This window comes from Homarus americanus, unplaced genomic scaffold (assembly GCF_018991925.1).
Source record: "Homarus americanus isolate GMGI-L3 unplaced genomic scaffold, GMGI_Hamer_2.0 scaffold19065, whole genome shotgun sequence".
Classification (NCBI taxonomy): Eukaryota; Metazoa; Arthropoda; class Malacostraca; order Decapoda; family Nephropidae; genus Homarus; species Homarus americanus.
This window is the reverse complement of record NW_024757463.1, coordinates 422411-445443: the sequence shown is the minus strand read 5'-3', so window position 1 is coordinate 445443 and position 23033 is coordinate 422411. Positions and strand designations below refer to the sequence as shown.

The 23033-nt window shown below is 42.1% G+C and overlaps 1 protein-coding gene across 11 annotated transcripts in view; it reads left to right on the top strand.

The window, feature by feature from the left end:
- LOC121857478 (longitudinals lacking protein-like) overlaps window positions 1-23033 on the top strand; it is a 56214-nt gene that overhangs the window by 10038 nt on the left and 23143 nt on the right. For 5 of the 11 annotated variants that reach the window (XR_006087196.1, XM_042353540.1, XM_042353539.1 and 2 more), the window contains exon 4: window positions 5614-5745. Coding sequence is in view for 8 of the 11 variants with exons in the window: in XM_042353540.1 (XP_042209474.1) it covers window positions 5614-5745 (132 nt within the window). In the remaining 3 variants the exon portion in view is untranslated. Of the gene's footprint in view, window positions 1-5613; window positions 5746-14467; window positions 14792-18602; window positions 20003-23033 lie in introns of those variants that run through there. The other 6 variants (XM_042353543.1, XM_042353542.1, XR_006087197.1 and 3 more) reach the window with 5 other exon arrangements.

Below are 23033 nucleotides of genomic sequence, written 5' to 3'. Positions count from 1 at the left end.
GGAGTAGTGAAGAGAGCCAGGTGTATGTTAGGTAGTAATATGCTCTTCCTTCATAACACTATTATCCTGTAACCTACAGGAACAGTGAGAGCCCAGGTGTATGTTAGGTAGTAATAAACGCTCTTCCTTCATAACACTAGTCCTCTCTGTACAGGAGTAAGTGAAAGGGAGCCAGGTGTATGTTAGGTAGTAATAATAACTCTTCCTTCATAACACCAGACCCTCCTCTTGTACAGGAGTAGTGAGGGGGAGCCAGGTGTATGTTAGGTAGTAATAATAACTCTTCCTTCACAACACAGCCTCCTCTTAGCCTAGGAGGTAGTGAAGGGCCAGGTGTATGTTAGGTAGTAATAATAACTCTTCCTTCATAACACCAGCCTCCTCTTGTACAGGGTAGTGAGGCCAGGTGTATGTTGAGTAGTAATAATAACTCTTCATACAACACCCAGCCCTCCTCTTGTACAGGGTAGTGAAATATGTATACTCTTCCTTCATAACACAGCCCTCCTCTTATGCACAGGGTATTGAGGGGAGCCAGGTATATGTTAGGTAGTAATGTCTTCTTCCTTCATAACACTGACCCTCCTCTTGTACAGGTAGTGAAAGGGAGCCAGGTGTATGTTAGGTATGTAATATGCTCTACCTTCTGTACACAACCCCTCCTCTTATACAGAGGGTAGTAGAGAGCCAGTATGTTTAGGTAGTAATATGCTCTTCCTTCATAACACTATTGGCCCTCCTCTCTTGTACAGGAGTAGTGAAGGGCAGGTGTATATTGGGTAGTAATAATAACTCTTCCTTCTGTACCTGACCTCCTCTTGTACAGGAGTAGTGAGGAGCCAGGTGTATGTTGAGTAGTAATAATAACTCTTCCTTCATAACACTGACCCTCCTCTTATGCAGGAGTGTGTGAAGGCAAGGTGTATGTTAGAGTGATAATAATAACTCTTCCTTCACAACACTGACCCTCCTCTTAATACAGGGTAGTGAAAGAGAACCAGGTGTATATTAGGTAGTAATAATAACTCTTCCTTCACATAACATGACCCTCCTCTTGTACAGGAGTAGTGAGGCCAGGTGTATGTTAGGTAGTAATAATAACTCTACCTTCACAACACTGATCCTCCTCTTGTACAGGGTAGTGAGGAGGCCAGGTGTATGTTAGGTAGTAATAATAACTCTTCCTTCATAACACTGACCTCCTCTTGTCTGCAGGAGTAGTGAGGGGAGCCCAGGTGTATGTGGGTAGTAATAATAACTCTTCCTTCATAACACTGATCCTCCTCTTGTACAGGAGGAGTAGTGAAGGGGCCAGGTGTATGTTAGGTAAGTAATGTAACTCTTCATCATAACACTGACCCTCCTCTTGTACAGGAGGTAGTGAGGCAGGTGTATGTTAGGTAGTAATAATAACTCTTCCTTCATAACACTGGCCCTCTCCTGCTTGTACAGGGGTAGTGAAGAGCCAGTGTATGTTAGGTAGTAATATGCTCTTCATATACTGACCTCCTCTTGTACAGGAGTAGTGAAGGGGAGCCAGTGTATGTTAGGTAGTAATAATACTCTTCCTTCATAACACTGACCCTCCTCTTGTACAGGAAGTAGTGAAGAGGCCAGGTGTATGTTGGGTAGTAATAATAACTCTTCCTTCACAGCACAGCCCTCCTCTTGTGTACAGGGTAGTGAGGGAGCCAGGTGTATGTTGAGTAGTAATGTCGCTCTTCATACAACACTGACCTCCTCTTATACAGGGTAGTAGAGAGCCAGGTGTATATTAGGTAGTAATAATAACTCTTCCTTCATAACACTGACCCTCCTCTTGCTGGGAGTAGTGAAGGGAGCCAGGTGTATGTTAGGTAGTAATGCTCTTCCTTCAACGCAGCCCTCCTCCATGCTGGGGTGCGTGAAGAGCCAGGTGTATGTTAGGTAGTAATAATAACTCTTCCTTCACAGCACCAGCCCTCCTCTTGGCACCCAGGGTAGTGAGGGGGCCAGGTGTATGTTAGGTATTAATAATAACTCTTCCTTCTGTACTGACCCTCCTCTTGTACAGGGTGAGTAGAGAGGCCAGGTGTATGTTAGGTAGTAATAATAACTCTTCCTTCACAACACTGACCCTCCTCTTGTACAGGAGTAGTGAGAGGAGCCAGGTGTATGTTAGGTAGTAATAACTCTTCAGCTACACAACACTGACCCTCCTCTTGTACAGGGTAGTGAAAGGGAGCCAGGTGTATGTTAGGTGTGTGTGCTCTTCATGCCTTACTGACCCTCCTCTTGTACAGGGGTAGTGAAGGGCCAGGTGTATGTTAGGTAGTAATAATAACTCTACCTTCACAACCTGACCCTCCTCTTGTACAGGGTAGTGAAGGGGCCGGGTGCTGTGTTAGGTAGTAATAATAACTCTTCCTTCATAACACTGACCCTCCTCTTGTACAGGAGTAGTGAGAGGCCAGAGTGTATGTTAGGTAATGTAACAACTCTTCCTTCGCAACACTGACCCTCCTCTTTAATACAGGGTAGTGAAGAGGGCCAGGTGTATGTTAGGTAGTAATAATAACTCTTCCTTCATAACACTGACCCTCCTCTTACAGGAGTAGTGAGAGCCAGGTGTATGTGGTAGTAATAACTCTTCCTTCACAACACCTCCTCTTATGCAGGGTAGTGAAGAGGGAGCCAGGTGTATGTTGGGTAGTAATGTGAACTCTTCCTTCACTTAACCACTGACCCTCCTCTTATTACACAACACTGACCCTCCTCTCAGTAGTGAGAAGGTGTATGTTGTGTAATACACCTCTTCATAACACTGACCCTCCTCTTGTACAGGGTAGTGAGGGGAGCCAGGTGTATGTTAGGTAGGTATAAAAACTCTTCCTTCATAACACTGACCTCTCTTGCACAGGGGTAGTGAAGGGAGCGTGTATGTGTTAGGGTAATAACTCTTCCTTCATAACACTGACCTCCTCTTGTACAGGGTAGTAGGAGCCAGGTGTATGTTAGGTAGTAATAATAACTCTTCCTTCATAACACTGACCTCCTCTTGTACAGGGTAGTGAAGGAGCCAGGTATGTTAGGTAGTAATAATAACTCTTCCTTCATAACACTGACCTCCTCTGTGCTGCGGGTAGTGAAGGGAGCCAGTATGTTAGGTAGTAATAATAACTCTTCCTTCATAACACTGACCCTCCTCTTGCAGGGTAGGAAGGGAGCCAGGTGTATGTTAGGTAGTAATAATAACTCTTCCTTCATAACACTGACCTCCTCTTGTACAGGGTAGTGAGGGAGCCAGGTGTATGTTAGGTAGATAATAACTCTTCCTTCATAACACTGACCCTCCTCTGCAGCTGGGGTAGTGAAGGGAGCCAGGTGTATGTTAGGTAGTAATAATAACTCTTCCTTCATAACACTGAACCCTCCTCTTGTGCTAGGGGTAGTGAGGGGAGCCAGGTGTGTTAGGTAGTAATAATAATCCTTCCATCATAACACTGACCTCCTGTACAGGGTAGTGAGGGAGCCAGTGTATGTTAGGTAGTAATAATAACTCTTCTCATAACACTGACCCTCCCTGTGCAGTGAAGAAGGTGTATGTGGTAGTAATAACTCTTCCTTCATAACACTGACCTCCTCTTGTACAGGGTAGTGAAGGGAGCCAGGTGTATGTTAGGTAGTAATTAACTCTTCCTTCATAACACTGACCCTCCTCTTGTACAGGTAGTGAGGGGTGTATAGTAGTAATAATATTCCTTCACAACACTGACCCTCCTCTGTACAGGGTAGTGAAGGGCATGTGTATGTTAGGTAGTAATAATAACTCTTCCTTCACAACACTGACCCTCCTCTTGCATGGGGGTAGAAGGGAGCCAGTGTATGTTAGGTAGTAATTAACTTCCTTCACAACACTGACCCTCCCTTGTACAGGGTAGTGAAGGGAGCTGTATGTTAGGTAGTAATAATAACTCTTCCTTCACAACACTGACCTCCTCTGTACAGGGGTAGTGAAGGGAGCCAGGTGTATGTTAGGTAGTAATAACTCTTCCTTCACAACACTGACCTCTTGACTGCGGGTAGTGAGGGCCAGGTGTATGTTAGGTAGTAATAATAATCTTCCTTCACAACACTGACCTCCTTTAGGGGTAGTGAAGGGAGCCAGGTGTATGTTAGGTAGGAAAATAATTTTCCTTCACAACACTGACCCTCCTCTTGTACAGGGTGTAGAAGGGAGCCAGGTGTATGTTAGGGTAGTAATAACTCTACCTTCCACAACACTGACCTCCTCTTGTACAGGGTAGTGAGGGAGCCAGGTGTATGTTAGGTAGTAATAACTCTTCCTTCATAACACTGACCCTCCCTTGTACAGGGGTAGTGAAGGGAGCCAGGTGTATGTTAGGTAGTAAATAACTCCTTCACAACACTGACCCTCCTCTTGTACAGGGTAGTGAGGGAGCCAGGTGTATGTTAGGTGTAATAATAACTCTTCCTTCATAACACTGACCTCCTCTTGTACAGGGTAGTGAGGGAGCCAGGTGTATGTTAGTAGTAATAATAACTTTCCTTCACAACACTGACCCTCTCTTGCTGCGGGTAGTGAGGGAGCCAGGTGTGTTAGGTAGTAAAAACCTTCCTTCATAACACTGACCTCCTCTTGTACAGGTAGTGAAGGCAGGTGTATGTTAGGTAGTAATAACTCTTCCTTCATAACACTGACCTCTTGTACAGGGTAGTGAAGGGAGCAGTGTATGTTAGTAGTAAACTCTTCCTTCATACTGACCCTCCTCAGCAGGTAGTGAAGGGAGCCAGGTGTATGTTAGGTAGTAATTAACTCTTCCTTCATAACACTGACCTCCTCTTGCAAGGGTAGTGAAGGGAGCCAGGTGTATGTTAGGTAGTAATAATAACTCTTCCTTCACAACACTGACCCTCCTCTTGTACAGGGTAGTGAGGGAGCCAGGTATGTTAGGTAGTAATAACTCTTCCTTCATAACATGACCCTCCTCTTGTACAGGGTAGAAGGGAGCCAGGTATGTTAGGTAGTATAATAACTCTTCCTTCACAACACTGACCCTCCTCTTGTACGGGGTAGTGAAGGCCAGGTGTGTGTAGGTAGTAATAATAACTCTTCCTTCATAACACTGACCTCCTCTTGTACAGGGTAGTGAAGGGAGCCAGGTGTATGTTAGGTAGTAATAATAACTCTTCCTTCATAACACTGACCCTCCTCTTGTACAGGGTAGTGAAGGGAGCCAGGTGTATGTTAGGTAGTAATAATAACTCTTCCTTCATAACACTGACCCTCCTCTTGTACAGGGTAGTGAAGGGAGCCAGGTGTATGTTAGGTAGTAATAATAACTCTTCCTTCATAACACTGACCCTCCTCTTGTACAGGGTAGTGAGGGGAGCCAGGTGTATGTTAGGTAGTAATAATAACTCTTCCTTCATAACACTGACCCTCCTCTTGTACAGGGTAGTGAAGGGAGCCAGGTGTATGTTAGGTAGTAATAATAACTCTTCCTTCATAACACTGACCCTCCTCTTGTACAGGGTAGTGAGGGGAGCCAGGTGTATGTTAGGTAGTAATAATAACTCTTCCTTCATAACACTGACCCTCCTCTTGTACAGGGTCGTGAGGGCACTACAGACATGGGTGGTGATGATGGTAATCGTGGTGGTGGTGTTGGAGGCAGCATGTACCCCACTCACCTCTTGGGGGACGTGGCCCCCGAGGGAGCGTCGACTCTCGCCAACCAATCGGTGAGTTTTAACCCCCGCGGCTTTTATCGGCAGAGTTGGAGCTCGTTCGTCGCCTCTGGGTCGTTAGCTTCAAGTCCTCGTCTATGTGACCACGGGTAGTTGAGATGTGAATTGTCTAAGCCCTTCAATATGATGACTTAACCCTGAGTATGATGACTTAACCCTGAGTATGATGACTTAACCCTGAGTACAATAGCATTATACTCAAGAGGTTAAGTCATCACAGGTTCAGCTCTTGAGGACGTTCTTAAGACACATTTGTACACTAGTCTAAACAAAAGCTGTGTACAGAACAATGTTTAAAATACCTCTATATCATAACTTATTTACTTCTAAAATAACTTAACAACAAATATATTGACAAAATACAGTAAATTAAAGTAAAAAATATGTCAACAGGTAAATAGAATAATGTAAAGTTGAACCTCTGTCAGTTGAGAACCTCCTGTAACCTCTGTCAGTTGAGAACCTCCTGTAACCTCTGTCAGTTGAGAACCTCCTGTAACCTCTGTCAGTTGAGAAACTCCTGTACAGTCAAATATTGAGTCATTATACTTGAAGGGTTAAGTCATCATACTCAAAAGGTTAAATCATCATACTTTAAGGTATAATTTGTGTATGACAAGTATAAATTATTCACATCTAACTGGGAATTTACTTTTAAATTTGCTTTAAAAATTACCATGAGACTCGACTACCTGATGGTCACATACAGCACCGTGTGTGTTGGTAACAGGGAGAGTTATAACACCCTATTAAACATTGAGTAGATCAGTCCAGGTGTACCTGCCAGCTGGTGCCAGTACACCTGTTGGGAGGAGTACTGTCAGTGTGACATACTGTACTGCTGAGAGGAAGTTGGTTGAATGATCACTAGAGGGCTTATGTTAGGTGAGGTGAAGTAACATAACAATGGAGGCGGGCCTATTGGTCCATACTGGCCAGTCCCGTTTACACCCAACCCCTATTGCTCATATAAGCATCCAACCTGTTTGAAGCTATTCAGCGTATTCGAGTTAATGATGATATTTGGTAACTTGTTCCATTTATCCACTACTCTGTTTCCAAATCAGTGTTTACCTATTTGGCACCCAAATCTAAATTTGTCTAATTTAAAATCATTGTTACGAGTTCGCTCCTGGTTGGATAGTTTGAGTACCTTTGTAATGTCCCCTTTGTTTAACCCTGACTTCCACTTATACACCTCTATCATATCGCCCCTCACTCTACGTCTCTCGAGGGAATGCAAATTAAGATGCTTTAACCTGTCTCTGTACTCGAGGTTCCTAATGCCCGGGATTAGTCTTGTCATTCTCCTCTGAATTCTTTGTAAGGATTCTAATATCCATTCTGTAATACGGTGACCAGAACTGAACAGCGTACAGTACAGTATTAGTAAAGGTTAGTTAATCTCCTGGTTAAATAAACGGGTGAGTGTAATGTTGAGGTGATTAAATATTACACTTTTTCAAGTCGCGAGTAAATAAAATATTCTCAAACTTCTCCAGAAATTGTAAAAAGTTATTTTATACAATTAATGACGAGAGTTTTGGCCAAGTGTACCCAGAGGTGATGAAGACTCCTGTCTGCAAGTGTTTTAAGTAATGTTGGTGAAGCTACTGTAGTGTTAAGTGTGAAGCTACTGTAGTGTTAAGTGTGTAGCTACTGTAGTGTTAAGTGTGTAGCTACTGTAGTGTTAAGTGTGTAGCTACTGTAGTGTTAAGTGTGTAGCTGTAGTGTGTTGGTGGGTGATGACACAGGGATAGGTATTGCCCATTGGTGGTGTGTGTGTGTGTGTTGGGGTGTGGTGGAGTGTGTTGGGGTGTGGTGGAGTGTGTTGGGGTGTGGTGGAGTGTGTGGTTATCAAAAGATGTCCCATACAATGAACATTTATGGTACAATTGTTCACTAAATCAGTACAAACTATTGTTCTCTGTGTCATTATAACTAACTCCACTACTGTATTTTGGTTACTGTATTACCACATGATACAAAATACTGTAACACACCGCAGGATACAAATGCGCTGTATATTTCAGACTGCAGGTTATAGTTTGAAATGTACATCGGTTTTGTAATCCTGTATTTTATTTTCTACAGTAGGTTACAGTATGATGTATCAGTGTTGAGGGATACAGCAGGAATTTAATACTGTAGTTAGATTTAAGTTGAAATTACTGTATTTACTGTACCCATTGACAAAGATTTGTAAATTGGATCTTTTCTTAATTTGAAACAAACGAATGTGTCTTAAAACTTGGCTGAATTAAACCTACAATACAAAGGTGGATTCTTAAAGGTTCATACAATACAGTAGTGTTGTATTTGTAGTCTTTTGAGATACAGTACTGTATTAAACTGTATTATAATGGCCTACAATACAAAGGTGGATTCTCAAAGGTACGTATTTGTGTAAAGTTTTTCATCATTAGAAATATTAATATATTTACCGACCCTTTTAACCTACGACACAAAGATGGTCTCTCGGTATTGTACGCGTTTTATCCATGTTTTTCCCCAGTGTGGACGCGATATACACGTGATTACTTCATAGCTCTCAGGGTTAATTATCAAAAGGTTTTACATATAACTTTTTTTGATTTATATATACTTTTTTTTGTTCATTAATTTGAGACATGAGGATGTTTGTGTGTTGCTCATTAGTCAAAGTATAAGACTAAAAAAAGTCCCCAACTTGACTTTATATTTTTGGGAAAAGTTTAAAATATTTCCTGACAACTATTTGGGGGGGTTACATTCGTCCAGAGATTCTTAAATATATTTTTTTAAAGTGAAGTTTGAGTTATCCTCTGTGTGTAGTTATATGTAATTATAAACTACTGTATTTGGGGAAAGTTTTAACATAAACTACTGTATTTGGGGAAAGTTTTAAACATAAACATAGTGTTCAGAGGTACAGCTCAGTCCAGCGATTTGATTGGCTAGTGTTTGGAGGTACAGCTCAGTCCAGTGATTTGATTGGCTAGTGTTTGGAGGTACAGCTCAGTCCAGCGATTTGATTGGCTAGTGTTCGGAGGTACAGCTGAGTCCAGCGATTTAATTGGCTAGTGTTCGGAGGTACAGCTCAGTCCAGTGATTTGATTGGCTAGTGTTCGGAGGTGCAGCCGAGTCCAACGATTTGATTGGCTGGTGCTCGGAGGTACAGCTCATAATCCATTGATCTGATTGGCTGATAATTGTGGTTGAAATGTTATCTTGTGGTTTATGATAAAAGACATTTATTGTGTCTGTCTGTTGACCTTAATGATGTACCTTTATAAACATTGTGTGATGCACAGCACAGTTGATTTAAATGTTGTACTCTTAATATACCATAAAATGTGGGATTTATTGTGTGGTACTCAGGGGGTGCTCTCGTATACACCATTAAACGTACTCCTGTCATGGTAGGGGCATACAGTCTGTACTCTTGTCATGGTAGGGGCATACAGTCTGTACTCTTGTCATGGTAGGGGCATGCAGTCTGTACTCTTTAAGTTACAACTGAGACATTTTATTGGGTTGTAACAAATTTTAATGTCCCTGTATATACAGTAGTGTAACATATTTTTGTACCAATTTTCTCTTATACAGCTCCTCCCCGACTTACGACCTACTTGACTTACGACCACCCGCACTTACGACCCGCCTCGGTCATACCAAAATTTGGTCAAATTACGTATTTTCGAGTCCCAAAATCGGTACACAGACAAAATTTTCATCTGTAATTCACTTTCAAATGGCTGGCAAGCTTAAAAGTGAGAGTTTTGTGGTGCTGAGAAGAAAAAGAGACACCCATTTTTTATTTTCTATGTATTATTTAAGCATTTCGACTTACGACCTGGATATCGGTCCCTAACCCCGTCGTAGCAGCTGTACTGTATTGTCATTTTTAATTCTTTTCATTTATTCATTTATTTATTTTTACTTCTTCCACTTTATCTTTATTATCCAATTCTCTTTTCCTCTGTGTTTGTTATACTTGTGAGATAAGGAAGGTATTTGTTTGTTTGGGGTATAGTGCCCCCTACAAGGAGAGGCTGGTCAGGGGAACAACAGAGGAGAAAATATGAAATACTTATTATTTATGACTCCCTGTATAACGAGGGAACTGACAACTATTGGTTCCTCATTACGACGTTACTCAACGGTTAAGAAACAATCTTGCGAGCTAGCTACCCGGGGGTCACGTGAATCACGATACATTTAGTGAAACTGATTGACCTAATAGATACTCGCGTTATAGCCCGCCGGGTGAGTGGGTGACACACTTCACCGACCAAACACACACTCTGCTTTTCAAACTGCGTCGGACCACGAGGGGGACCGCAGCTTTCGTGACGTCGTGCCTCGTAGGCTCTCTCATTGGTCGAAGACAGGCCTAAGGTCTTCATACTATTGGCGGGAACTTCCAGGTGGCGGGAAACTCATGACATTGTTACGGGGTTGTACTCAAGGGGGTTAACTTAAATTCGTACTCTGTTACGTACTATCAAACCAGAGGCTGTATTTGTAACTTACTGTATTTAATGTCATATAAGACAGTTTTTTGTCTGAAAAATTGGTTAAACAATCAGCCTCCTGTCTCCAGTAGGCTCTATGTCCTGTCTCCAGTAGGCTCTATGTCCTGTCTCTAGTAGGCTCTACAGTATGTGTCCTGTCTCCAGTAGGCTCTATGTCCTGTCTCTAGTAGGCTCTACAGTATGTGTCCTGTCTCCAGTAGGCTCTACAGTATGTGTCCTGTCTCCAGTAATACCTGACCCAACTCCAGAATAATATACAGTATATGTTATTGCTTACTTAAACATTATAACTACTGTACTTTTGGTGTTAACCCGAGATGATTAACGTCCGTACGGCAGACACCCAACTCATCAGAGGCACCTAAGCAGTGACCATTTCTGAACTCTTACAAGCATTAATGCCATACCTGCAACATTTATTTTAAAGCTACAAACACCTGATACAAATGAAGATTTACAGATAACTTTCTTTTCACCATTACATCTGTTAACATCACTGGCAGAATTGTGGCCAAGTTAGACTCCTGTAACCACCAGGCTACTGGGCCAAGCTGTGAGGTGTTATGGTTGTTTATCATCTTGTATTTACAGGCTGATATACATTACTTTCTTGACTGATATACACACACACACCTTCATACACACACACACACACACACACACCTTCCTTCATACACACACACACACCTTCCTTCATACACACACACACACCTTCCTTATACACACACACACACACCTTCCTTCATACACACACACACACCTTCCTTCATACACACACACACACCTTCCTTCATACACACACACACACCTTCCTTCATACACACACACACACACACACACACCTTCCTTCATACATATTGTGACAAAAAGTAAAGATATAATTGTTTTAAGGACAAATACAGCTGCTCCCCGACTTACGACGGGGTTAGGGACCGACATCCAGGTCGTAAGTCGGAAATGCTTAAATAATACATAGAAAGTCTAAAATGGGTGTCTCTTTTTCTCCTTAGCACCACGAAACTCTCACTTTTAAGCTTGCCAGCCATATTAAAGTGAATTACAAATGAAAATTTTGTCTGTGTACTGACGTTGGGACTCGAAAATACGTAATTTGACCTAATTTTGGTACGAATGAGGCGGGTCGTAAGTGTGGGTGGTCGTAAGTCGGGGAGGAGCTGTACATAAAGGGAATACTATATATTACTTTGTACATGAGTTAGATGGGTGAGTCAGGGAGGGTGGGAGGGGGTAACTCAGTGGAGGTGAGTTAGATGGGTGAGTCAGGGAGGGTGGGAGGGGGTAACTCAGTGGAGGTGGTGTCAACAGGGAGTATACATTACAGTATAGGTACGGCACTTCTCCATTTACACGAGGGTCACGTTCTCGAAGAGGTCGTGTAAATCGAATTTCGTGCAAAAAAAGAACTGAGTGAGAGGCATCTGAGGCAAGACGGAAGTGTGCATCAGCCCCGTTTACACAACCCGCTTGTTTATACACACTTACAACTCATTGTACAACTTATGCGTGTTATTGTGAACAAAACGTGTCAATTAAATATTTTTAGGGATTTTGGACCTCGTGTTAATTCAAAAACGGGCAAAACGAGAGGTACGTGTGAATGGCAACCTGTGTTAAACTTTAATTTGTGTTTTATTTACTGTTTGGCAATAGAGTATTTTATTGTTAAGTTATATTTTATTATTGCTCACCCTTCCTGCTGCTGTAAATATTGTTCAATAAAACTATGGATACAGGAGGGTGTGTCTTATATGGCCCTGTGTCTTATATGGCCCTGTGTCTTATATGGCCCTGTGTCTTATATGGCCCTGTGTCTTATATGGCCCTGTGTCTTATATGGCCCTGTGTCTTATATGGCCCTGTGTCTTATATGGCCCTGTGTCTTATATGCCGTTGTTGTTAAGTAATGGTAGTGTGTGTTAGCTGAGGTAGTACGTTAAGTATGGTAATTATTGACTTATTGGTTTAACAAACATATACAATAAATGACTAATTAATAAACAACGTCTCTGAATGCGGAGACAAACTCTTGGTTAAATTCAATAGTAATAAAACTCAGTAATTACCATTTACTCTTTTTAAATCAGATGATCTCCCACCAATCACATTTCAGGACACAATCATTCTGCCAAGTTTTAAAATAGATATGTTAGGCCTCACCATTTCCTCTAATATATCATGGAAGCCACACATCCTTAACATAGCTAAAGCTGCCTCCCGAGAGCTGGGAATCCTGTACAGATGCCATAGCTACTTCACCCCTGAACAGTTGCCTCAAGTATATGAAGGATTCATTGGTCCTAACTTGGAGTACTGCTCTCATATCTGGGGTGGCTCTTCTTCTGTCCAACTATTGATAATCTCTCTTCTCTTCACCACAATGTTGCTTCACTCTCTCTCTTTTACAGGTACTTTAACGGGCAATGTTTGGTGGTTTTGGCATCCTGTGTACCGCCGGCAAGGCCGTGGGCTCATAACACACGACTTGCCCGCGGTGCCCACCGTTTCTCTGTGGATGTCTGTCACACTATAATAACCCGTTATAGTACATCCTTCTTTACTCACACAGCCAAACTGTGTCTGTGTGGAAGTGGGTCACACTATAGTAACCCATTATAGTACCTCCTTCTTTACTCACACAGCCAAACTGTGTCTGTGTGGATGTGGGTCACACTATAATAGCCCGTTATAGTACCTCCTTCTTTCCTCACACTGTGGAATGCTCTGCCTTCTTCTGTGTTTCCATACTCATACAATCTGTCTCACTTCAAAAAGCTGGTTTTCCATCATCTTCGCAGTGCAGATTAATATAACCTTGTGGGTCGATGACCTGTTCCTGGGTGGGCTATTACCCGTAAATTTTTTTTATAATAATAATACAGTATATATAAACTAACAAACGAACAGTGAACAAATAAAATAATTTGTTTGTATTTATTATGAGCAATAATTTAAAATTATAACATCAGAAACAAATTCAATAAATCACTAAATTACAGTAGAAGTCCAAAAATCCGGACTGCTTGGGGATTGGGTCGGTCCGGATTTTCGGATTTTCCGGATTCTCGGGCAGTACTTTTAAAATTCAAATTTAAGGAAGAATAAAGAAGAGATGAACAGATACATTTTGATAGTTTATTCATTAGCAAATATAGCATGGTTCATTTATCAACACAAGCAGTTTTAAAGAAAAAGCTGTGAATTCTAGAATTTATTCTTTGCCTTTTTTATATCATAAATTGTAGACTTTCCAATGTGGTATGTTTCCATTAGAACAGTATTGCTCATACCATGTTCTATTTTAATTATTTAAAGTTTGTCACTCAATTTCAACGTGTTCTTCTTTCTCTTCACACAACCAAGTTTATCTACTTTAGGAGCCATTATTATGGGCTTGTACAGTACTCTGTAAATGGAAAGAGTAGGACTCAAAATTACATACATTGTTACAGTTTGATTGCTCGTTTTAAAGTGGCGACCGCGTGGTTGCTTGTTGTCGCTGTGCAGCTGTGGCGCTCATGCATGCGCACGTACACACAAAAGCCAGCTCAATTCTTTAAAAAAGAAAAAAGAAAAGAGTTTTCGAAAAGTCCGGATTCTCGGGTGGTTCGGATTTTTGGCATCCGGATTTTTGGACTTTAATCTATTTGATCGTATGGTAAATTCTGCCAACGTTGGTATTTAATGGTGATTAAATTCTGTATCTTGTTTGTTTGTACTTTATCTTGTGGCTGTATGGTCGACACACGCTTATACACACTGTTGGCTGTATGGTCGACACACACTTATACACACTGTTGGTTGTATGGTCGACACATTTATACACACTGTTGGTTGTATGGTCGACACATTTATACACACTGTTGGCTGTATGATTGACGCACTTATGCATACTGTTTACATGAATCTCAGATCTTGGTTTGTGAAAAATGTCTACAATACTCTTACAGTATTTATCTTGACCCAGCACTGACTTGTGACACACCCAATTAGCCGACAGGATCTTGACAAAACTAATAGAATCTTGACGCAGAATTTGTTGGGAGACGCGTGAGAGAAGAAGCATAATGGATTCTTGAGAGAAGTAAAAGAATGTTGATAGACTTGGACCCCCAGATGACTTGTGTCGAGAGAGTTAAGTTGGGTACACTGAACTAGCCGGGTTGTTTGTCTCTCCGCAGGACCCGATACCTTCCTTGATTCACTTGGTGGAGGGACCTGCCGGAGATAATCAACCCATAGCCTATACCGGGGCGCCCGCCGTCGACCTCCAGTATGACGGGCAGAGATCGCAGAGCTCGGGGGAACGTCAATACGAGTGCATGTTCTGCGGACGGTTGTTTAACCACCGGGGAACGTTGACTAGACACGTTATGATCCATACCGGGGAGAAACCTTTTTTATGTCAATATTGTAACTTTAAAACATCTCGTAAGAGTACACTCAACTACCACATGCACTCTCTTCATGCTTCTCTTCTTAAATAAATAAATGTGTGTTATGGACCTGTTAGTGTTTTAATTACCAATAGAGTTCAGTTCAGTACAGTACAGTATAGTACAGTACAATACAATACAGTACAGTGCAGTGCAGTGCAGTTCAGTACAGTTCAGTTCAGTTCAGTACAGTACAGTACAGTACAGTACAGTACAGTACAGTACAATACAGTACAGTTCAGTACAGTACAATACAGTACAGTAAGTTCCCATTTAATAGAAGAGTTAGGTTTCACTAAATGCCTTTGATGGATTATAACACTGTGCAACAAAACAAACTTTGTCTGTTACTAAGGTAAACTTAGGTGTTCTTGAGTAAATCTGGGCCGCTGATTTCAAACCCCAAGTCAGAATTCATCCACCAGGTCGGGTTTCCAAGTTATCTACGTACAGTATTAATGATATACTATATTAGACACTAAATGATTGTATATTGCCACAGCTAACAACAGTGCTTAGTAATTACCTTCACATCATATTTAGATAAACAATGGTTGATTTCCACGTTTATTATGTATAGTTCTGTATACAACATAAACAACTTACAGAAAAGACCCTAATGAAAACAGTGCAATGTTCTAAACTAATTTAAATATATTCAGGTTAAGGAATGCTGGGAAGTGTGTGTGTGTTAAGGAATGCTGGGAAGTGTGTGTGTGTGTGTGTGTGTGTGTGTTAAGGAATGCTGGGAAGTGTGTGTGTGTGTGTGTGTGTAGGAATGCTGGGAAGTGTGTGTGTGTGTTGGAATGCTGGGAAGTGTGTGTGTGTGTGTGTAAGGAATGGGTGTGTGTGTGTGTGTGTTAGGAATGCTGGGAAGTGTGTGTGTGTGTGTGCTGGGAAGTGAAGGAATGCTGGGAAGTGTGTGTGTGTGTGTTAAGGAATGCTGGGAAGTGTGTGTGTGTGTGTTAAGGAATGCTGGGAAGTGTGTGAGACTCATATTTGTGTGTGATAATGGTCTCCCGTTGGGGTTGAACCAGCAGTAATCACCCATTATGTTTGGGGTTGAACCAGCAGTAATCACCCATCACCGTCATGTCTTGGTAAAATCTTTCACCATCCTCGCCGTTTACCTCACCCAGATTAGGTGGAAAGAAATTAATATGAGAATACAACAAGTACACTTTGTCCTACAGCAGATGGGTCTTTACTCCACTAACTCAACATACTGTTTAGCCCTATGGTCCCCAAGTCGTGCACAACCGACACAGATGCTTCCCGTGCCGCAGACCAGAGCGGGTTCGGTCTATTTTGGAACTCGCGATCACGCGTCGGTTCTGGGACCCGACAAAATGCCCGCTTTGAGTTTAGCGTCAGTGTGCCAAACTTCTCTCTGAGTTACTAGTAGTAATTACCTTCATGATCCATTGCCTTTACAAAGTTGTTCATAAGGCCAAGTTTGATGTGAAACGGTAGACCTTGTGAGGGTCTACCAATGGCTTGTACTGCCAGTCTCTTACAACATGATGATTGCTGTTCCATACACACCAGAAGCACAGGTGTTTTGTGTACCTCAGTCCTAGGAGGAGAAAAATCACCTTTAGATCCCCACAAATATTCCGCTTACGAGTCGAGTAATTAATAACTTTCGGAAGGATTTCCATCGACTCGTGCGTCTCCCGACACCACGAGCTACGGGACCGCTGTTTTTTGTTGCCTCTGTAACAACAAGGCTTTGAGGCTCACTTAGCTGGAGTCTATGAAGAGTCTCCATTCATCAGACACATTCATGCATGAGGCCATCACTACAGAAACAAACATTATTTTCTATCTTTATAAAAGGCAGCTAAGTTTGTGGTGATCACGTGAGAGGGAAACTTGGCTATAATATTTATAAATCGTCTGCGGCAAAGATAAAGAACGGAGAATCCTTCGACATATTATTTTGGTTTATTTTTGTCGTGTCGTTTCGTCGAGGAATTCTCGATTTTGTAGTTTGTTGAAGAAGATGATATTCCTCTCTTGACCAAATATTGTACGAGTGACAGACTTAATTTGGCTTAATCTTGAAAGCTTGATAATGAAGATTGTGTTCAGAAAGATCATTCAGCTTGATCTTAAAAGCTTGAAGCATTTGATTAAGTTTTCATCAGTTTAAATTCACACAAAATAAACTTAAAGAAACAATATGTAAAATATTTTGACTTTTTTGTATAATGAAGAAAAGTTGAATGAATTGAAGGTGAAAAAAACTTTTGTTTGACTGTATTGACCAATATAAAACGAGCCAATTTGTGTAGAATGAATGACTCAGAAGCCAAGTACTGTACTGTAGTATGTAGATTATAATGAAGAAGGAATCAATAATACTATATTAAAAAGCTCAAACAGTACAGCACTGCATAAAACAACTCTCTTTATTATAGTAAAGAAATCACATCTTGTAGAATAAAACAATAATTGAATGTAGTAGAATAATTAAGAAATATATGTTTTTTGTTGAACAAGTCAATACAAGTTTAGGTTAATTTGTATACAGTACAGTGCAACCACAGGTGGTGTACAGTACAACCACAGGTGGTGTACAGTACAACCACAGGTGGTGTACAGTACAACCACAGGTGGTGTACAGTACAACCACAGGTGGTGTACAGTACAACCACAGGTGGTGTACAGTACAACCACAGGTGGTGTACAACCACAGGTGGTGTACAGTACAACACAGGTGGTGTACAGCAACCACAGGTACAACCACAGGTGGTGTACAGTACAACCACAGGTGTGCTGCAGGTGGCCACAACAACCACAGGTGGTGTACAGTATAACCACAGGTGCAGCAGGTGGTGTACAGTACAACCACAGGTGGTGTACAGTACAACCACAGGTGGTGTACAGTACAACCACAGGTGGTGTACAGTACAACCACAGGTGGTGTACAGTACAACCACAGGTGGTGTACAGTACAACCACAGGTGGTTGGTGTACAGTACAACCACAGGTGGTGTACAGTACAACCACAGGTGGTGTACAGTACAACCACAGGTGGTGTACAGTACAACCACAGGTGGTGTACAGTACAACCACAGGTGGTGTACAGTACAACCACAGGTGGTGTACAGTACAACCACAGGTGGTGTACAGTACAACCACAGTTGGTGTACAGTGCAACCACAATTGGTGTACAGTGCAACCACAGTTGGTGTACAGTACAACTACAGGTGGTGTACAGTACAACTACAGGTGGTTGGTGTACAGTACAGTGCAACCACAGTTTGTTGTACAGTACAGTACAACTACAGGTGGTTGGTGTACAGTACAACTACAGGTGGTTGGTGTACAGTACAACTACAGGTGGTTGGTGTACAGTACAACTACAGGTGGTTGGTGTACAGTACAACTACAGGTGGTTGGTGTACAGTACAACTACAGGTGGTTGGTGTACAGTACAACTACTGGTGGTTGGTGTACAGTACAACTACAGGTGGTTGGTGTACAGTACAACTACAGGTGGTTGGTGTACAGTACAACTACAGGTGGTTGGTGTACAGTACAACTACAGGTGGTTGGTGTACAGTACAACTACTGGTGGTTGGTGTACAGTACTGTACTACTACCTAGTAACTTGTTTATATCATCCTTAAGGTGTGGCAACACTGAGGGTCATTATGAGAGGTTTAATACCTTATCTGACAACAGTGCTGTATGTCTGTATGTATGCTCTGTGAGGAATTAACACCTGAGTGTGTTTATTGACCTGTAGCTGCCAACATTACTGTCAGTGTTGGTAGGAGTTAACTGCCCATCAGCGGCGTGCTCGTGTGGTCGGCATTAGACCGTTAAGCGGGTGGCGACGCGTAGTAACTGTTTCCCCCTTGTGTTTTAGGGTGTGGCGTTGACCGAGGGACCGGTCATACGGGACGAACAGGGGCGCCTGTGCTACCGCTGCGTCTACTGTCCTCGCATAGACTCCGACAAGAGCAAGTGGCGGCGTCATCTACGAACACACACGGGGGAAAAACCTTACCAGTGTACTAAGTGTCCTTACCGAGCCACCACCAAACACGCCGTCGTCCGCCACGACAAGTTCAGACATTCTGTGGAGGGCGTCGCACTCTAGTGCACTCAATACTGGGTGAATACATCCTAGCTTATGAGGGCGTCGCACCCTTCCCTACCACGCACTCTATACTGGGTGAATACAAGGATTATCCTAACTTAAGAGGGCGTCGCACTCTATGCCCACGCACCCCTCCTTACCACGCACTTCACACCACAATACAAATGGTTATGCCAACTTAACATTTATTATGTGACAAAAGCTAACATGCAGGACAAGATCTGCAAGTAAATATTTATTAACGGCAAATTTTGTCCCTGATATCGATTGTTTAGTTTTATGGATGTAAGGTCAAGCGAGGTCGTTGTATAGTTGCCTCGTTAACTACATCTGATGCCCTTGGGCCGATGTCAGAAATACAGTTTTATTTATTCACTAATGTAGCAACTTTGTACAATGTGCAGGTTAGGTTAGAGTTAGATTACTGTTAGGTTAGATGAGGTTTGGATAGGATAGGTCAGGATAGGTCAGGTTAGGATAGGTCAGGATAGGTCAGGTCAGGTTAGGTTAGGTAAGCTTTTATGTACAATAAACCAGCCAATTGCTTCTCTGTTGATTTTTTTGGGATAAATGTTAACAATTGGGATGATCATTGGTTAATATCGTGGTGTGTTATTATTTATTGTATTGATAAGTGAGATTGTCTGCAGTGTCAGATGAATAAAACTGTTAGGTGGATGAATTCATGGTGAAAAGCTTTGTCAGATGGATAAAGTTGTATGCTGAATAACCTTTTGGGGTGAAGAGAACTTATGATGGATAAATTTGTGCAGTGAATAACTTAAGAGGTGGATAGAGCCGTACGATGGATAGATTGGCACGGTGAATAACTTAGGAGGTGGATAGATTGGCACGGTGAATAACTTAGGAGGTGGATAGATTGGCACGGTGAATAACTTAGGAGGTGGATAGATTGGCACGGTGAATAACTTAGGAGGTGGATAGATTGGCACGGTGAATAACTTAGGAGGTGGATAGATTGGCACGGTGAATAACTTAGGAGGTGGATAGATTGGCACGGTGAATAACTTAGTGAGAGACCTGGTTGAATGAGGCGCTCTGGTGGAAAATGATATCAGTGATTTGTGTTGTTGTGTTAAGCATTATCAAAAATTTAATGTCTTTATTTTTTTTCTGTTTTCTCTCCTCCTATTCCTCCCTCCCTCCCTCCCTCCTCCATCCTCCTCCTCCTCCTCCTCCTCCTCCTCCTCCTCCTCCTCCCTCCCTCCCTCCCTCCCTCCCTCTTCCCTCCTCCTCCTCCAGTCTTTCTTTCATGGCATCAAGATAAAATATATCTCTTTCTCTCACATCAATTTGGTATCTGGTGGACATCAATCTGGCAACCTGTGGTGTAATGGTCAGCATGCTCGCCTCACAACCATGTGGTCCAAGGTTCGATCCTCGGGCAGGGTGAAACTATGGACAAGTTTCTTTACGCCATTTGCCTCTGTCTACCCAGCAGTAATTGGGGACCTGGATGTTCTGGGGTAATGGTTAGCCAGTGCAGTTGGTGAGTTGTCCGGTCTTCTCGGACTATTCCTTGACACTGGGTCATGCAGCTCGTTAACTTGGGGTGTAGTTGTTGTGTTGGTGACAGCTTCTACACCTTAAATACTGGGTCATGCAGCTCGTTAACTTAGGGTGTGGCTGTTGTGTTGGCGACAGCTTCTACACCTTAAACACTGGGTCATGCAGCTCGTTAACTTGGGGTGTGGTTGTTGTGTTGGCGACAGCTTCTACACCTTAAACACTGGGTCATGCAGCTCGTTAACTTAGGGTGTGGTTGTTATGTTGGCGACACCTTCTACACCTTAAACACTGGGTCATGTAGCTCGTTAACTTAGGGTGTGGTTGTTGTGTTGGCGACAGCTTCTACACCTTAAACACTGGGTCATGCAGCTCGTTAGTTAACTTGGGGTGTAGTTGTTGTGTTGGCGACAGCTTCTACACCTTAAGCACTGGGTCATGTAGCTCGTTAGTTAACTTGGGGTGTGGTTGTTGTGTTGGCGACAGCTTTTACACCTTAAACAAATTCACGCCTAGGTGGCCCTTGTGTTGGCCATCCTTTTTACACGAGGGGCAACCATTATATCTGGCTGACATCAATCTGGTATCTGTCTCACATTAATCTGGTATCTGTCTCACATTAATCTGGTATCTGTCTCACATTAATCTGGTATCTGTCTCACATTAATCTGGTATCTGTCTCACATTAATCTGGTATCTGTCTCACGTTAATCTGGTATCTGCCTCACGTTAATCTGGTATCTGTCTCACGTTAATCTGGTATCTGTCTCACGTTAATCTGGTATCTGCCTCACGTTAATCTGGTATCTGTCTCACATTAATCTGGTATCTGTCTCACGTTAATCTGGTATCTGTCTCACGTTAATCTGGTATCTGTCTCACATTAATCTGGTATCTGTCTCACATTAATCTGGTATCTGTCTCACATTAATCTGGTATCTGTCTCACGTTAATCTGGTATCTGTCTCACGTTAATCTGGTATCTGCCTCACGTTAATCTGGTATCTGTCTCACATTAATCTGGTATCTGCCTCACATTAATCTGACACTGTTATCTGCTAGACTTTATCTCTATAGTTTTTATTTTGTAAGGTGAAGTGAATTAAATTTTTTTCATGTAGTATTTTAAGTCATTGTGTGGTATTTTGAGGCTGTTGTTATGACGACTGTTATTGTACCTTGACGCACTTTTAACCAACTCTAGGGGTGTTTGTGTGGGATGATGATGCACTTTTAGCCAACTCTAGTGTGTGTGTGTGTGTGTGTGTGTGTGTGTGTGTGTGTGACGCACTTTTGCTCAATCAGATCAAATAACTGAGAGACGTGTTTTGTGAGTTTGGTCTTGACGGTAAGCTAGGATTGACGCTTCCAGTCACAAGACAACCAACCCATCAATGAATTAGCGAACATTAATCGATATTGATGAGTATATCGCAGAAGAATGACGTTACAAATGCTATGAAATTGATAAACTTTGTTGCAGAAGAAAACAGTTAAAAAGACAGTGAAATTAATTACTTACGTTGCAGAGAAATAAAAGACATATGCAATTGATAACCTTTATTGCAGCAAATATTGATGTTGATAAGTTCAGGTGAAATAAACTGGGGTGGTTAATCTTCAGGTGGTGGTTATGTAAGGAGTTTACATTTGTGGTGAAAATAACGTTTGTATTTTGGATGTTTACGCTTTACTGTAGAGTCAAAGTAAGATTATTTATTATGTCACTCTTTATCCAGGTGGGGATGTAGATGTTAGTTGATTTGTTGGTTGTGTTCCGGGGTAATGATTAGCCAGTGCAGTTGGTGAGTTGTCCAGTCATCCTGTGCTATTCCTTTATGCTGGGTCATGCAGCTCGTTAACTTAGGGTGTGGTTGTTGTGTTGGCGACAGCTTCTACACCTTAAACACTGGGTCATGCAGCTCGTTAACTTAAGGTGTGGTTGTTGTGTTGGTGACAGCTTCTACACCTTAAACACTGGGTCATGCAGCTCGTTAACTTGGGGTGTGGTTGTTGTGTTGGCGACAGCTTCTACACCTTAAACACTGGGTCATGCAGCTCGTTAACTTAGGGTGTGGTTGTTGTGTTGGTGACAGCTTCTACACCTTAAACACTGGGTCATGCAGCCTGTTAACTTAGGGTGTGGTTGTTGTGTTGGCGACAGCTTCTACACCTAAACACTGGGTCATGCAGCTTAACTTAAGGTGTGGTTGTGTTGGCACAGCTTCTACACCTTAAATGCAGCAACTTAGGGTGTTGTGTTGGCGACAGCTTCATGCAGCTCGTTAACTTAGGGTGTGGTTGTTGTGTTGGCGACAGCTTCTACACCTTAAACACCGGGTCATGCAGCTCGTTAACTTAGGGTGTGGTTGTTGTGTTGGCGACAGCTTCTACACCTTGTAAACTCAGGGTGTGGTCGGCAACAGAGTTAACATAGGGCCGGCCATCATTGAACACAAAAGGGGAACTGTTATTATTATTATTATTACTTACACGAGAAAAAACATTAAATTCAAACAGGTTTTTGAGTTTGTGGAATCGTCATGTTGTTGAACTGAACGACTTAGAGCGATTAGTATTTTAATAACTAAAATAAGAATGACTTAACTAGTGGTTGTCTGACCGATGGTGTTTAAGAGCTTTAACACTTGAATAAACGATAGTTAATGG